Source organism: Sminthopsis crassicaudata, chromosome 4 (genome assembly GCF_048593235.1).
Source record: "Sminthopsis crassicaudata isolate SCR6 chromosome 4, ASM4859323v1, whole genome shotgun sequence".
Taxonomy (NCBI): domain Eukaryota; kingdom Metazoa; phylum Chordata; class Mammalia; order Dasyuromorphia; family Dasyuridae; genus Sminthopsis; species Sminthopsis crassicaudata.
Window position 1 is genome coordinate 397,803,222 of NC_133620.1, and position 17,139 is coordinate 397,820,360.

Consider the following 17,139-nt stretch of genomic DNA (forward strand, 5'->3'; position numbering starts at 1 on the left):
TGATATGTCAGTTCTAGCATGTTAGGATTAAATTTTCTTTGTGATGACCAAAAATCTATTCTGATCTATTCCTTCCTAAAGTTCCAGGCCAATGAGGCTGTTCTTGAAAAAGTGGGCCTTTTTATCTTGAAAAGGTTGAGAAGGACAGAATAATAGGCTTTAAACTGGTAGCGATCCCCCTGGCTTCTAGAACAAGTTTCTGGAATAAGCAGAAGAGGAATGAAGTCTGTTTTATTTATTTTAGAACGATTGTTCCTAGACAGTCTCATGGGGCAGAGTTTTATTTTTATGAGGATCCCAGGGGGATGCAGCTCCACAGGGCTACTCATGCACATCAGAACCATACGAGTATTAAAATTCAGTTCACTCAGCTGAACAATAGAGCAACTGAAGACAATGGTTTATATTTTAAAGGGATCAGAAATTCTGATAACACATCATCCTATCGTCAGGTGGATTAAATTTTCTGGTGGCAGAGTAGTCTGAAGGCTGTGAGCTTGTAATAGGGTGAAGCCAGTATAAACACATTAAAAATAGCTGTCATTTGGATGACAGTATGCCCCGCTTAGCAGCAGTCTGTAGGTCTCTTATTTTTACTCAAAGAATAAATCTGTTATAAGCTCATCTACTGAATTAGGATCTACGGGCCTTTTAATAGGATTTTTGAGAGGGAGTGGAAAATTTACAATGCCTCATAAATAGCCTGACATACAAGTTAAGATCGATAGAGGCCCAGCTATACACCTGTCAGCTATAAACCCTCAAAAACGGAGTAGTGATTTCAGACTCACTGTCACAATAGAGCCCATAGGCAGCAATCACATCTTCATCCAATATCATCAGGTACCAAAGGTCATGCTTCTTGGCTACTGTCTGCCTCTTGTTTTGTGGGATTACATAGTTCCACGTACCCTTTGGGCATTTAATATATATGAATTAGATTGAAATTCTGATTGGTGTTTCTCCATTGGACCTTCAGGTGGAAGAAGAAGAACCCACAGGATACATTCGCTTAGAAAAATTTCTCCCAATGATGGTTAAAGTGCTTTCGGAAAGAAGGTAAATGAATTAATAGAATTGTTGAGACCAGATATGATTGGGATTCTGTTCATTTTAGTATATAAAGTTAGCTCTAAATTATTTTTTCCATTTTATAAGCTACCCACCTATATTTTAAATTTAGCCCCAAACTGACATCCTTCAGTCTTTCTCCATTCTTCTGGATTAGCTATGCCCCACTGTGTTTTGGTGTGTGCTTTAAAAATGCAAACTCATTTGTGTATCTAGTTAAGCAGAGCATCATTGTAGAGATGAATATGCTGCCAAAGTCATCATTATTTTAGAGTTAAGTAAAATTGCTTTTTATTGGCTGTTGAGGATTTTTCATAATGATACCCTCTTTCATGAATGCATTTATTTATTTTTTTAAAGCTTTTTATTTTCAGAACATATACATAGGTAATCTTTCAACATTAACTCTTGCAAACCTTGTCTTTCAATTCTCCCCCTTTGTCCACCTCCTCCCCTAGATGGCAAGTAATCCAATATATGTTAAACATGGTAAAAATATATATTAAATCCAATATATGCATACATATTTATACAATTATCTTTCTGCACAAAATAAATCAGATCAAAAAGGAAAAAAAAATGAGAAAGAAAATAAAATGCAAGCAAACAACAAAAAGAGTGAAAATTCAAGATTGTGATCCACACTGTTAGTTCCCACAGCCCTCTCACTGGATGCAGATGGCTCTCTGCATCATGAGATTATTAGAACTTGCCTCAATCATCTCATTGTTGAAAAGAGTCATGTCCATCAGAATTGATCATTGTATAATCTTGTTGCCGTGTACAATGATCTCCTGGTCCATGCACACATTTAATCAAGAATTAACTTGCAAAGTTTAAATTTTTTTAGCTAGGTTATTAGGAGCCTTGGGATAGGGCAATCACCAAAAAAAGGAAATTTGCTGTGTCAGTCAGCAGGTAAATCTTTCAGGGTAATTCACAAAAGACTAGATGTAGTTTGACTTGAAATCCAACAAAGATAGAAATGAAAATAAGCATTCAAGTAATTATGGGTTTATTCTTTCTTCCAGAAGACTTTGTGCTATCCTTATCTTATTGCTAGAGAAACCTGCAACTAAGCTAAGATAAAAGCAAAATCTATAAAATACAGAGTTGAACTTGATGGTCTCTAAGGACCTTTCCAGCTCTAAATCTATGAAATCTTTATGTGTACAATCGTGAAAGTGTTTGAGGAATGCCTCTCTATCCCCCAGACTATTAAAAAGAGAAAAAAATTCTTTGGATAGAAAAATATGCTATGAAGAGAGTCTGGAAGAAAAATCTTCTAAGTTGGTAGGGAAAAATTGAAATTGGTGTCAAGAAGTTGGAAAGTGAAAAATATGGGACAAAGGAGAGAGATGGGGGAAAAGAATTTTTTTAAAAAAGTTCTATTGAAAAAATTATTTTTATTTTTTATTTTTCAAAAAACATGCAAAAATAGTTTTCATTATTAATCCTTGCAAAACCTTGTGTTTCAAACTTTTCTCCTTTCCACTCTATCTCCCTCTTTGCCTAGAATAAACTTTTTAAACTTCTTTTTAACATTTTTTTTGAAAACAAAGTCACTTTATTATAAAATTTTTTTTGACAGTATATATGCATGAGTAATTTTTTTTATAACATTATCCCTTGTATTCATTTTTCCAAATTATCCCCTCCCTCCCTCTACTCCTTCCCCTAGATGACAGGCAATGACATACATTTTACATGTGTTACAATATAATCTAGATACAATATACGTGTGTAAATCCTATTTTCTTGTTGAACGTTAAGAATTGGATTCCGAAGGTATAAGTAACCTGGGTAGATAGACAGTAGTGCTTACAATTTACATTCACTTCCCAGCGTTCCTTCTCTGGGTGTAGTTGTTTCTGTCCATCATTGATCAACTGGAAGTGAGTTGGATCTTCTTTATGTTGAAGATATCCACTTCCATCAGAATACATTTTCATACAGCATTGAAGTGTACAGCGATCTTCTGGTTCTATTCATTTCCTGCAGCATCAGTTACATCAACTTTTTAACATATTTCAAAGTTTATCATGTTGCACAAGAAAAATGAGATCAAAAGGGAAAAAATGAGAAAGAAAAAAGCAATCAAAGAACAATAATAACAACAAAAAGGTGAAAATATTATGCTATGTTCTATGTTTAGGGTCCATAGTCCTTGCTCTGAATGTAGATAACTCTTTCCATCACAAGTCTATTAGAAATACCTTAAATCATCTTATTATTGAAAAGAGCCAAGTCCATCACAGTTGATCATCACATAATCCCCTGGTTCTACTCACTTCACTCAGCATCAGTTCATGTAAGTCTTCCCAGGCTTTTCTGAAATCAGCCTGCTCACCATTTCTTATGGAACAACAGTATTTCATTATGTTTGTATACCAACTTATTCAGCCATTCCCCACCTGATGGGCATCCACTCATTTTCCATTTCCTTGCCACTATAAAAGGTCTGCTACAAACATTTTTGCACATGTGGGTTCTTTGGGGAAAAGAAATTTTGAATCACTAATATTCTGTAGTAGATATGAGGTCTTCCCCTGTGGGGAGCCAGCATTGAGCTGAGGGCAAAGGTCATATTCCTCGGTAAATACCTGCCTAGGGTAAAGAAGTCTGTCTCCATACAATTTACACCTGGGGCAAAGGTTATATTTTTACCATCCCTGGGTAAGGAATTCTGTCTCCACACAAGTTACATTCTGGAATAACTCCTGTCACAAGAACTTTCTGTGGATTTATAGCCTTTGTGTCTTGCTCCATTTTACCCTATATAAGTTTATGCTTATCCCTACATAAACGAGACTTGATCAGAAAGCCTGTCTTGTCTCCATTCTTCGCGTCTCCTGTCCCCCCCCCCCCCATTCCCTATTCTTTTCTTCTAGGTCCATGTTTTTGTCCCACTGGACGGGACATTCCCCATCATTAGTCCAGGCCTCTTGGAGAAGGGAAACATGATAAAGAGGATCTATAGCTCAGAAAGATGTACATTATGGTACTTTGTAACTCTTTACTGTAGAATATAGTAATGAGCCTAGGAAGACCAAACATGGTCAAAAGGATTGGATGCCATTTTTTCCAGAGAATGTATTTGAAACATGATGGAAAATCTGTCAGGATTAAATCCATTGACCATTCTCTGTTTGTGCTCATTGTTATCAGGAGTAAATGCTCTCACTGAAAGAAAACAGTAATTTGTCTTTTATATCCCATTTTATGTCCCATATCACCTGCTACCTACCTCTACCCCATAATTCTGAAAGCTTCTCAAAATCAACTTATCCAAAGAGACTCCATGCATTTTTTTGTTAAACCAATCCCTTCTCCAAATTTCAACCCTTTCTGTTTATGGCACATCTCCTTATGGTTATCCATGTTTGTAAATCTGATGTTATCTTAGGTCTCTTTTTCTTTTCTTTTCTCTCAAATTCTATCTCCAATCAAGTGCCATGTCTTATTCATCTCACTTTTTCAGTATCTCTTATAGCTTTCCCTTTTCTGTATTCTTATAGCTCCTACCCTATTATCTGTCACCTGAATTATGGCAATAAAGTCTTAAATTGGTCTCTTTGCTTAGAGTTTCTTTCTTTATCAAATTATGCTCATCATACCTGCAAATTGATATTTCTAAAATACTGATCTTTGTCATCCCCTTATTTAAAAAACAAAAAGCAAATTTTGTTGTTCTCTCAAGGCCAATAAGAGAAATTATTAAATCCTTAGTCCAATATTTAAAGGTCTCCGTAATCTGGTCCCTACTTACCTTTCCAGTCTTGACTTTATATTATTTTTCTTCATGTGTTTTCTGTTGTAGTCAAACTGGTCTACTAAACTGTTCCTTGTGCTTGATAATCCATTTTCTATCCTTGCTGTTCTAGTGCCTGGAATACATTCCCTTCTCACTTTTTTTTGTATTATCCCTATTTTCCTTCAGATAGTAGCATAGGACTTACATCCTACACAAGGGCTTTCCTCATCTTCACCTCCATTTTCTTATTCTTGAAATTACTTATTAGTGGGGGAATAGCAAAGTACAGCAAAGAATAGCAACCTAGCTGAATTCTCCTAACATTCCCTTCTAAACAACTTTAAAGTAATTCTTCCCATCAAATTGTAGAGTGAAAGAGCCAACAAAAGGTCAAGTTAATACATTTTTCTATCACAAGACAATTTGGGAGGTTGGCAGGAGAGGTCTTTTGATACCAGGATTGGTGAAACCAGAGTATTTTGGTGAACCTTGTACGTAACTGAAAATGGCAGAAGCAAAAGCAGCTTTGGGAGCTCTCAACTTAGAGATCTAGAGAGGTTACATAAACTGGTCAGAGGGATTACAGCTGCATTGGGTGTAGCTGAAAATGATTAGCACCCCTATTGCCCATATACAGTTCTGGATTTTGGTTCTAGGGTAGAGAGGAGTCCTAGTGATCAGCAAGGGAGTAAAGGCCCTGGTCATAGTTCTAAGGAAGAGAGAATAGGGGAGCTGGGTCCTTGCCTTCGTAAAGACCAGAGCACAGACCAGCGGAGTAGTGATTATACCTTTTCCTGGATCACACCCCCTTGGAAGGACCAAAAACTTGAAGGTACCCAGAGCTAATTCTAAAAACAATAGCATAAAAAAACCTTGAGGTTTGGGACAATGCCTCTGCATTTCAAGGTGAGTAGAGCCCAACTTTAATATGAAGTTCAAAGTCAAGAAATAAGCTAAAAAAGTGAGCAAATAGAAAAAGAACTTGAGCATTAAAAGCTACTGTGGTAGCTTTTTCAAGGTATCAAAATAAGAATCCAGAAGAAAATAAATAGCTTTAACCAAAGCCTCAAAAAATGTTATTTGGATCCAAGCTCATCAAGAATTTCTTGAAAAATTAAAGAAAGAGATTAAAGTAGTAATGGGAAAATAGGGAAAATATAGGAGAGTGATACAAGAAAATTATGAAAAGGGATATGTTATGAAAACAACTTGGTAAAAGAGGCATAAAAAATGTTGAAGAAAGTAGCATCTTCAGAATTGGCCTATTAGTAAATGAAGCACAAGAATTCACTGAAGAAAAGAACTCCTTAAAAAGCAGAAATGGGCGATGGAAAAAGAGGCACAAAACCTCACAGAAGAAAGTAATTCCTTAAAAATTAGAATTGGCCAAATAGGAGCTAATGATTCATGAGACATCAAGAAACAATAAAAGTCAAAAGAATGAAAAAATGAGAAGAAAATATAAAATATTTCATCAGAAAAACAACTGATTTGGAAAATAGAGAAACAATTTAAGAATAATTATACTGCTTGAAAGCTATCAAAAAAAGAAACACAGGTATCATATTTCAGAAATTATAAACAAAAACTGTCCCAATATCTTAGATCTAGATGGTAAAGTAGAAATGGAAAGAATCTACCAATCACCTCTTGAAAGAGATCCCAAAATGAAAACTCCCAAGAATATTATGGCCAAATTCTAGAGTTCACAGGTCAAGGAGAAAATATGGCAAGCAGCCAGAAAGAAATAATTCAATATTCTAGAACTATAGTCAGGATCACATAAGATCTAGCAGCTTCCATGTTAAAGGTAGGGAAGGCTTGGAATATGATATCCCAGAAGGCAAAGGAACTAAGATTATAACCAAGAAAACCCTATCCAGCAAAACTGAGTATAGTCCTTCAGGGGAAAAAAATGGATATTTAATGAAATAGAAAACTTTCATGTATTCCTAGTGAAAAAAAAAAACAACAGATGAATAGAAAATGTGACAATTAAAAACAGGACTCAAGAGAAGCATAAAAAGGTAAATATGAAAGAATAATCATAAGGGATTTAATAAAGTTAAATTGTTTACATTTCTATATGTGAAAATGATATATGTAAATCCTAATACCTTGATCATTATTAGGGTATTTAGATGGAATTTACATAGACAGAGGGCACATGAGAGTAAGTCAATTATGTTGGAAATAAAAATAAAAAGGCAAGAAAGAGGGATGTACTGAGAGAAGGCGGAAGGGAGAGGGAAAATTTCCTCATCTTAAAGAGGTGCCCAAGGAAGGGAGGGCAATGCATACATACACACTGTTGTGAGTGAAATTCAGCAAAAAGGTAGACTGAGGCACTTTTTGAACATTAAAACATTTGATTCACAGGGAATTAACCTGAGAATAAGATGAATCAGTGGCTGTCTCAGTTTCTAGCCAAGGACTTAGAGCAAAAGGACAATTTCCTTTTTTTGTAGATTTTTGAGGATTTCAGAACAAAGAACAAAATAGCAAAGGTGACATTGTGAGGTTGAGGGAAATATGATTGGTTACATAGTTAGAGCCAGGGGGAACAATATTATTTGCAGGAAATAGAGAATAAGAGATTAGCAACACCACCCTGCTTCCTTCCTGTGACTAAGAAATGTTCATTGTTTCTGTAAGCACAAGAATTCACTGAAGAAAAGAACTCCTTAAAAAGCAGAAATGGGCAATGGAAAAAGAGGCAAAAAACTCACAGACGAAAGTAATTCCTTAAAAATTGGAATTGGCCAAGTAGAAGAATTTTCCTTTGAATAGCGAATCAGATTGCTTTGAAGTGCTATAAAGATACCAGACTTAACTTCCTTGTGCCTACCTGAATCCCTCAAGGATAGCAGAATTCCTTAGGGCAGGAACAAAATAGTAATTAGAAAAGAATGGATTTTGAAACTTAACCCATTACAGGGCAGTTGAATTCTGAACTTAGTTCAGAAGCAGAAAACCATGATTTAAGCATTTAGAGGACAAAATCAATTAATTGTAAGTAGATGAATAAAAAATGATATAGAACCACTTTTAGCCTTCTCAATACTTAGTTGAATATGTTAACCTATCTTACCCAAAAGGGAAATGGGAAAGGAAGGGGATAAATTATATTGTGGGGAGTTAAAAAGGAGGGCAGATTCAGGAAGGCAGAGCTTAGTAGCAAAGTAGACTTTGAGAAGGGACAGGATAAAAAGAGAGTGAAAAAGATAAACAGAAGAAAAAAGAATTGAGAGGAATACACAGCAACTATAACTCTGAATGCAAAAAGGGATTTAATCACCCATAAAATAAGTGGACAGCAGAATAGATTAAAAACCAGAACCCAACAATGTGTTGTTTACAACACACTTGAAATAGTAATAGACATAGAGTTAAAATAAAGAGCTGAAACAAAATCTGTTATGCTTCATCTGAAGTTAAAAAAAGGCTGGGGTAGCAGTCATGATAGCAAAAGCAAAAACAGATCTAAGCAAGAGATAATCAGGAAAACTACATTTTGCTTAAAAAATACCATAGGCAATGAAGAAATATAATTTTTTAACAGCAAATTTTTTTTGATAAAGGCCTAATTTCTCCAAATATATAAGGAACTTAATTAAAATTTAAAAATAAGAGCAACATCTCATTTAATAAATGATAAAAGAATATAAATAGGCAGTTTTCAGAAAAAGAAATCAAATGAAAAATATGAAAAAATGCTTTAAATAACTATTGATGAGAGGTGCAAATTAAAATAATTCTGAGATTCCACTTCACACCTATTAGAAATGACAAATGTTAATAGACTAATAAGGTGTGGGTGGAGTTATGAACTGGTTCAGTTATTCTGGAAAATAATTTAAAACTATGCTCAAAGAGCTATAAAACTCTGCATATGCAGTAGTACCACTACAGGTCTGTCCCTAAAGAGATCAAAAAAAGGCAAAGGACCTATATGTACAAAACTATTTATAGCAGATCTTTTTTTGTGGTAGCAAAGAACTGGAAATTGAGAGGTTGTTCATCAGTTGGGGAATGGTTGAATAAGTTGTGGCAAATGATAACGAGTATTATTGTGCTATAAAATAACAAAAGGGAGACTGTTTTCAGAAAAAAATATGGCAAGACTTAGATGAAATGATGCACAGTAAAGTGAGAACTGAGAGATAATTGTGCACAATAATAGCAGTGTTTTAATGGTGGTCAACTGTGAAAGACGACTCTCTCATAAATATGATTCAAAACAATTCAAAAGCTCCCATGATGAAAAAATTCTATTTACCTCTACAGAGAACTAATGAACTCTGAGTATAATTTTTTTCTTTGTTTTTAAAAATTTTTTAAAATTAAAGTTTTTTATTTACAAAACATATGCATGGGTAATTTTTCAACAGTGACCCTTGCAAAACCTTCTGTTCCAAATTATCCCCTTCTTCATCCCCACTCCCTCCCCTAGATGGTAGGTAGTCCAATACATGTTAAATATGTTAAAATATGTTAAATCCAATAACTGTATCCATATTTTATATAGTTATCTTGCTGCACAAGAAAAATTGGATCAAGAAGGAAAAAAAAAAACAGGGAAAATAAACAAAATGCAAACAAACGCACAACAGAAAGAGTGAGAATGCTGTGTTGTGTTCTACATTCAGCTCCCATGGTCCTTTCTTTGGGTGTAGATGGCTCTCTTCATCACTGAGCAATTGGAATTGGTTTGAATAATCTCTGAGCATAAATGAAGTATAATTCTCTCTCCTCTTTCCCCCCAATATGGCTAATATGGAAATATGTTTTACATGATTTCACATGTATAATTGATAACTCAGTGGGTAGAGGGAGGAGAGGAGGGAAGGAGAGAATTTGGAACTTAAAATTTCAAAAGAAAAGAATGTTTAAAATAAATAAATAATGGATTTGTTTTAAAAGATGAAAAGAAATCGCTGTATTTACTTATTTGTTTATATATTATATGTGTTCCACTCTTCTGCAAAATTTAAACTACTTGAAGGCAAAAGATTCTTTTTGTGTATCCTGAGCATTTTAACTTAGTACTTTGACTTTTTGCTGATTTAAATAGAAATATGCAAAACACTCTAAAGAATCTGAGGGGTATGGAACAAACATTTATATTGAGCTTTAAGATTTATAAAGTACTTCATATATAGTGTGTCATTTGATTGTATCCTTAAAACAATCCTGTGAGATCAGTGTTATTATCATACTCATATTAAAATATTGAAAATAAACAATGCATCATACCACACAATATATTTTATTTTAAATAGGAAAATTATTTTTTTAAAGAAAAGAAAGTAAATAATCTTTTCTTTTTCATAATCTGAAACCTGAGAAGGCTTCAGAAAGGATATTGTTAGTCCTTCTTGACTGTGTGTGTGTGTGGAGGGGAGAGAGAGTGTGAGAGAGAGAGAGACCTACATAGACACAGAGAAAAACAGAGTGAGAGACAGACAGGAAGAAAAAAAAGAGAGGGAAGGAAAGAGGGAGGAGAGAAATAGAGACAGAGAAAAATTAACTTGACTTACAAGGGATCCTTTGCTAAAATAAGCACAGCCACTTCTAAATCATGGCACTCATGTCTCTAATTATTATCATTACAGATACAGACCAATTCCAGAAGATCTTCTTCTTCAAGCATTTGAGGTATCTGTTTGTTAAAATTTTATAATTTGTCATTATTCAACTTAAAATTGACTTCTAAAACTAAAAAGCTCATACTTTTCTCTTACGTAGGTTTTTTCTCTCTCTGTAGGTGTTAGACTCAGCTAAAGAAGGATTTCTTACTAAAGAAGAGCTGGTCAAGTATATGACTGAAGAAGGTAAAAATAATTTGCTGCTTGTAAAAATCAAGTTATACAAATATTAGAAATATCACTAATAATTAGATATAATAAAAGCTTAATTTGTTATTTGGTAGGCCTGGGATGTGACAATTGATAGAAAAATTTGGATTAATTGTGAATTAATTAATGTTTCTCCAAGGTGAAGTTTCTTATTACTTTTCTTCTTCAATCTCCCAGGACCTATATAAGAAAGAAGGAACAATGATTTACACACATTTATACAATAATTTTGTACATCATTGTTTATTAAACAAATTTATGAAATAGAGAGAGCTATGCTTTTTTCCACCAAAATACTAGGAACAATAAATGCCAGTGGATAATTGTTAGAGATTAGTAGTATCAACAGCCTTACATTTGATAAAATAAGAGATTACAATTTTTTATGTGTTTACATTTAGTCAAACTGTATTATTTTTGAGGAAAATAGATGAGGATATACAAAAATATCTGTTGCTCATATTTGCTTTAAGCAAGAAGTAGGATAGGGACTTGTGATGTCACAATCCTACTAATGCAAGGTGGTACCATCTCTCCAGTCTGTAGCTTTAGGTACTTACTTAGAACACTGAGAAAGTTAAGCACTTTGTTAGTGCCACAGCAAATAGATGTCAGAGATGGTATTTCGACCCAAGACAATGTTCTCTTCACTATGTTAGGTTGTGCCTTTTGAGTAAGATGATACCTCCCTCTTCCCCACCTTTTCTTTCTCTCTCATTGTCTCTTTCTCTTTATGTCTCCTATCTCTATGTGGATATAGCTACATCCCCCTCTCTACTCTGTATGGATATAACTAAATGGATATAGATATAGACAGAAACAGAAAGATGCACACACACACACACACACACATATATATATATTCATATTTATAGTTATCTCTCTAGTGTCACAAAAGTCATCATGCAATCATATGTAAGTATGTATACATACATATTTAACAAGGTAAATTAGTTTTCTCTCTATAAATATATATATGACAGAGAACAATGGTTTTTCTCAAAATATTAGAAACAGTAAATGTCAGTAATTTACAAGGTAAACATAAATATACACACACAGAGAACTCATTATCTGTTGTTAATTATGTAAAATTAAGTAAAATTATTATTATTATTATTATTATTATTATTCTGGCTGAGGCAATCAGGGCCAACTGACTTGCCCAGGGTCACACAGCTAGGAAATGTTAAATGTCTGATCAGATTTGAACTCAGGTCCTCCTGACTTCAGGGCTGGTGCTCTATCCACTGTATGACCTAGCTGCCCCTAAGTAAAATTAGTTTGTACTCCTTAAATTTAAGTGGCCTGATACACATTGTCCTGAGATAAGTGTCAACTTAGTCACCTTCTTTATAAAGTAAAAGTTTGTCGACCATGCTTAGTTCAAGGCATGTACTTGGAAAGGTATAAATTTAGGCTCTTTGTCAGATAGAAAGTCACTAAAAATTATGAGTTTCCCAAAACTGAATGGACTACCTTATGATATAATGGCTTCCCTTTTAGTTAAGGTCTTTAAGCAAAGGCTGGTGACCATATAATTATTTGACTGCTATTTTAAGTTCCTTAGGACTCAGGTCATAGCTAAGATTCATGTGGCAATAGATCCAGTCTTTCACAGTCACAAATAGGGCAATTCTAGGAACTCAAATATGAGCAACAGATATTTTTGTATAACTTTGTCTATTTTCTATAAATTTTATATTTCTATAGAAATATATACTATCATATAGAAAATATGCTATTTTCTATAAAAATAGTAAAAAAAAATTACATAGAGGAGGCTGTTGATCTCTGTTCAGATTTTAAGAATCCTGTTGTGGGCTTAAATTGTCTATAAATTCTTGGAATATAAACATTGTTCCAAGAGACCTCCAGAAACCCCTTTGAATCATTCTAGAACTGTGAACTCAAGTCAAAGACACCAGAAAATACTATTTGTATTGGCAGTGACTTCAACTCAGGGCAAACAGACTTTGGGTCCCTGCAGCTCAATTCCATTTCACCAGATCCACTAGAGTGCTTAGGGGGTACCCTGGACACATCCCTGTATTTTTGTCTCTGGTATTAGAACTGAATGCCACTTTAATTAGTTCATGGTCTTGCCAGAATTCTTCCCAGGGCTACTTTCCATCTTGGTGAAACCAGTTTCCAGATGGCTCTCATCTATTATCTGAAGCCAACTAAAACCTATCGATTCTCCATTCAGCTTTTTCAGTTTAATCCAACAATCCACTGAGCCAAACTGAGACAAAAGAGTCATTTTGAAATGGTTTGTCATGTGGCATCTCTTACTGGTGTTAGTCCACATGTCTAAGATGGCAGATTCTAATAAGACATTCAGAGACAGAATGCTCACATCCAAAAGTCTCAAATATGGCCCCATCAACAAAATTTGCATAGAGGCCATGTGGTCTTCTCTTCATAGTCTTCTGAAACGTTACTTCTTAGATTCCCTTTCCAGATGGCAGTTGCAATTTGATCTTTTTGGTATTTCAGCAGCCTTATTTAATGTAAGCTTATCTGGGAGTGACATCTTGATACCTTGCTTGTTGTTTCAGGTGAAATTATAAGCTCTGCAATTTCCTCAGACTCTTATTAGCTGGTAAAAAAGACAGATCAAAATTCTAATAAGGAGTAAAGGGCAGGATACACCCAAGCCTAGGTAACATACCAGGGAATACTTTATGCCATCGTGTCTTGTCGAAAAACTGACCCGTGAGAACAAATGAGTTAAAATTATATAGGGTCTTATATAGGAAGTTAAGCTTGGCATTAGCAGATAGGGGAATTAAAAAATACAAAGAACTGGAGATTGGATCAATATATTTCTAACTCTGTTATTCCATGAACTAAATTTATTTATTTTTCTTTCTTATCTATACCTAGGTGAGCCTTTTACAGAGGAGGAAATGGAAGAAATGTTATCTGCTGCACTTGATCCAGAAACAAACACAATTCAATACAGAGACTATTTAGCAATGATGGTGATAGATGAAAATTAAAAGTTTTCATGCATTTAATTATTTTCTGATTTTTAAGTTCGATTTCCTAATTAATGGATATTACTTTAGAAAGTAATCTGGGAAAATGTTACATTTGTAACATAAAGCTTTTCTAGATATATGCAGTTCAAAGAAATTTTAAAAAACACTAATATTCTATGGACTTTTATAAAATTTTATAATGTTACTTAAGAGAGATTTATTTCTTCTCTATGAAAGTATAGACCATAATTAAAATATCATTGAATTAATTATGCAAAGACAGTGGAGAATAACTGATTTGGCACAAGTCAGGCTATTCCACCAGTTCTATGAGTGGCACAGAAGCCTATGATTTCCAATCAATTGTGTGGGATGGTAGTTCTCAAAGAGATCATGGTGAGTGGAGGAGTTGTAGCACTCCTAATGAGTTACAAATGCCAAAGAGAGCTTACTTATCATGTTTCCTTTTACATAAAGAAAAATTTCTATCTTTGACACACATCTGTAATGTTTCAATGTTTTTTATTTCCAGATCTTTTTAGGGCCATGATTGACTAGATAATATGGTAGAAGTAGCATCAGAATGGTCATCTTATTTCCTCTTAAGATTTAGAACAATATCTATAAGATCTAGTGTGCTAGAATGGTCATCTTATTTCCTCTTAAGATTTAGAACAATATAATTTCATATAACACAGAAAAATGTTCACATGCATGAATTCGTTTCTCCTTCCTTCCTTCCTTCCTTCCTTCCTTCCTTCCTTCCTTCCTTCCTTCCTTCCTTCCTTCCTTCCTTCCTTCCTTCCTTCCTTCCTTCCTTCCTTCCTTCCTTCCTTCCTTCCTTCCTTTCTTTCTTTCCTCCCTCCTTCCCTTCCTTCCTACTGCATTCTGGGACCTAGAAGAACAGATCATAGGAGCAGCATGATATAATGGAAAAAGCACTGGTTTGGGATTTAAAGAATGTGAATTTAAATTTCATCAGTATCACTATTTACATGGCTTTAGACAAACTACAATTTCTTTGGGTTTCTGTAAAATTCTGTAGAATGCTCTGGTTGTACCCAGTGATCTCTTAGATAGATGATCTTCTCTTTTACATACATGATCTTATGAAGACAGTAATTATTAAGCACCTACTATGTGCCAGATGGCCAAACACTTAGGACATGAAGGCAAAAGAGTCTCTGCTTCCATGGAGCTTGTAATCTCATATCTTCTTCCACATGGTTTGCCATTTAAATACTTGACAGCTAACATATTCTTCCTAAACCTCATCTTTATTTTGAACATTTTTAGCTTTTTTGATCCATCCTCATATGCATTGATTCTGAGGCATTTAATTTAATATCTTGCTTATTATTCTCTGGACTCTCTCCTGCTTCTTGTTGTCCTAATTAAATTTCAGTGTTCAAAACTGAACACAGTGTTCTAAATGCAGCCTGACTGAGGACAGAGAACGGCAGGATTACACCTTCCCAGACACCAATGCGGCATAGTGGATAGTACTAGACCCGACTTGGGAAGATCAAGAGTTTGAATACAAGTTTATACACCTACTGGTGGTGTGACCCCAGGCAACTCGATGAATTTCTGACTCAATTTTCTCAGCTATAAATTGAGGTGATAATAGACATTTATCTCCCAGGGTGGCTGTGAGATGTGGAGCTGCCTCTGTGATATTCTCTGATTTCTTACCTTTGTCCAGCTGTTACAACTTTTTCCTCACATTTTTTTTTGTATTGAATTTATTGACTATACTGTTGTGAGAATCAAAATTTATAAAGCTCTTAGCAGAGTACCTAGCTCATTTTTGTTATTGTTGTTGTTCATTTGCCTCTGACTCTTTAAGGATTCCATTTGAGGCTTTCTTGACAAAGATACTGCAGTGTTTTGCCATTTCTTTCTCCAGCTTATTTTACAGATGAGGAAACTGAGGTAAACAAAGTTAAGTGACTTGCCCAGGGTTACACAGCTAATAAGTGTCTGAGGCCAGATTTAAATTCAGGAAGATAAATCTTAATGATTCCAAACTATGTGCTGAGCACATAGTGCTTAATAAAAACTTGTCATTTTACACACACACACACACACACACACATATACACACACACAGTAATCTAAGAGTATGTATAATATTAGTTCTTTCGGCTGCCATATTGTTGACTCATGTTGAGATTTCTCAGTTCATGAAAACCCAAAAGTTTTTGTTCAGAATAAAGTTGAGCTTCCCATATCATGTATTTGTGAAGCTGATTTTGTTTAAACTCAAGTATATTGTTTTGCTTTTATTTAATTCCATCCTATTTGTTTCTACTCCATACCCTAAACTGTCAAGATCTTTTGGGATAGTGATACCTGACATTTTATCTTGAATATTTTGACTCACTATATTAGTGATTCTTCCAAGCTTTGTGTCATCTGCAGATTAGCTAAATATGACATCTCTGCTTTTATCTGATACATGGATGAAAATATAAAATGGCTTAGTTCCAGGCACTGATCTTTGGGATACTCCCTTACGCAACTTTTCAAGTTGACATTGAGTCATTAGATGACTTCTCTTTTAGATCTGGTCAATCAATCAGCTCTAAATCCAAATAACTGAATTGTTGTCTATCCCTCATCTCTCCATTTAAAAAAAAAGGATAATGAACATGAGACTTTGTCAGATGTTTTGCTAAAATATAGTTTGGAGTCATTAAGATTTATCTTCCTGAATTCAGTTAGAAGTGAGTTAGAAGCAATGAAGGCAGAAACCAGGAATCAGAGAACCTTACAGCTCTACTCTCCCTCTCCATCATCTGCCATGTTTTGGAGTTGAGATATTCATCTATAGACACCCCATCTAGGTCTTGGAGTATCATTTTAGTAATATCCAAGGTGTAGTTGAGGGGGTAGAGGCACAGATATATACTCTAGATAATTATGGAGGAGAAGTAATTACTTAAAGTCAGAAACATCTTCAAGAAGAAGACTTCTGGCAGCAGAAAAGAGAGCTGATATAAACTAAATAGATAACTCTTGTCAATCTTTCCTTTCTTCTTTCCTTCCTTCCTTCCTTCCTTCCTTCCTTCCTTCCTTCCTTCCTTCCTTCCTTCCTTCCTTCCTTCCTTCCTTCCTTCCTTCCTTCCTTCCTTCCTTCCTTCCTTCCTTCCTTCCTTCCTTCCTTCCTTCCTTCCCTTCCTTCCTTCCTTCCTTCCTTTCCTTCCTTTCCTTCCTTCCTTTTCTTTCCTTCCTTCCCTTCCTTCCTTCCTTCCTTCCTTCCTTCCTTCCTTCCTTCCTTCCTTCCTTCCTTCCTTCCTTCCTTCCTTCCTTCCTTCCTTCCTTCCTTCCTTCCCTCCTTCCCTTCCCTTCCTTCCTTCCTTCCTTCCCTCCTTCCCTTCCCTTCCTTCCTTCCTTCCTTCCTTCCTTCCTTCCTTCCTTCCTTCCTTCCTTCCTTCCTTCCTTCCTTCCTTCCCTTCCCTTCCCT

General features: G+C 34.9%; 1 protein-coding gene across 1 annotated transcript in view; it reads left to right on the plus strand.

The window, feature by feature from the left end:
• Nucleotides 1–14,311, plus strand: part of DRC8 (dynein regulatory complex subunit 8) — a 112,509-nt gene extending 98,198 nt beyond the window's left edge. Inside the window, exons 4-7 of the mRNA XM_074262564.1 lie at nt 980–1,059; nt 10,441–10,483; nt 10,593–10,659; nt 13,573–14,311. Coding sequence (XP_074118665.1) covers nt 980–1,059; nt 10,441–10,483; nt 10,593–10,659; nt 13,573–13,688 — 306 coding nt within the window. The 3' untranslated portion in view covers nt 13,689–14,311. The remainder of the gene's footprint in view (nt 1–979; nt 1,060–10,440; nt 10,484–10,592; nt 10,660–13,572) is intronic.
• Nucleotides 14,312–17,139: the final 2,828 nt, after the last annotated feature.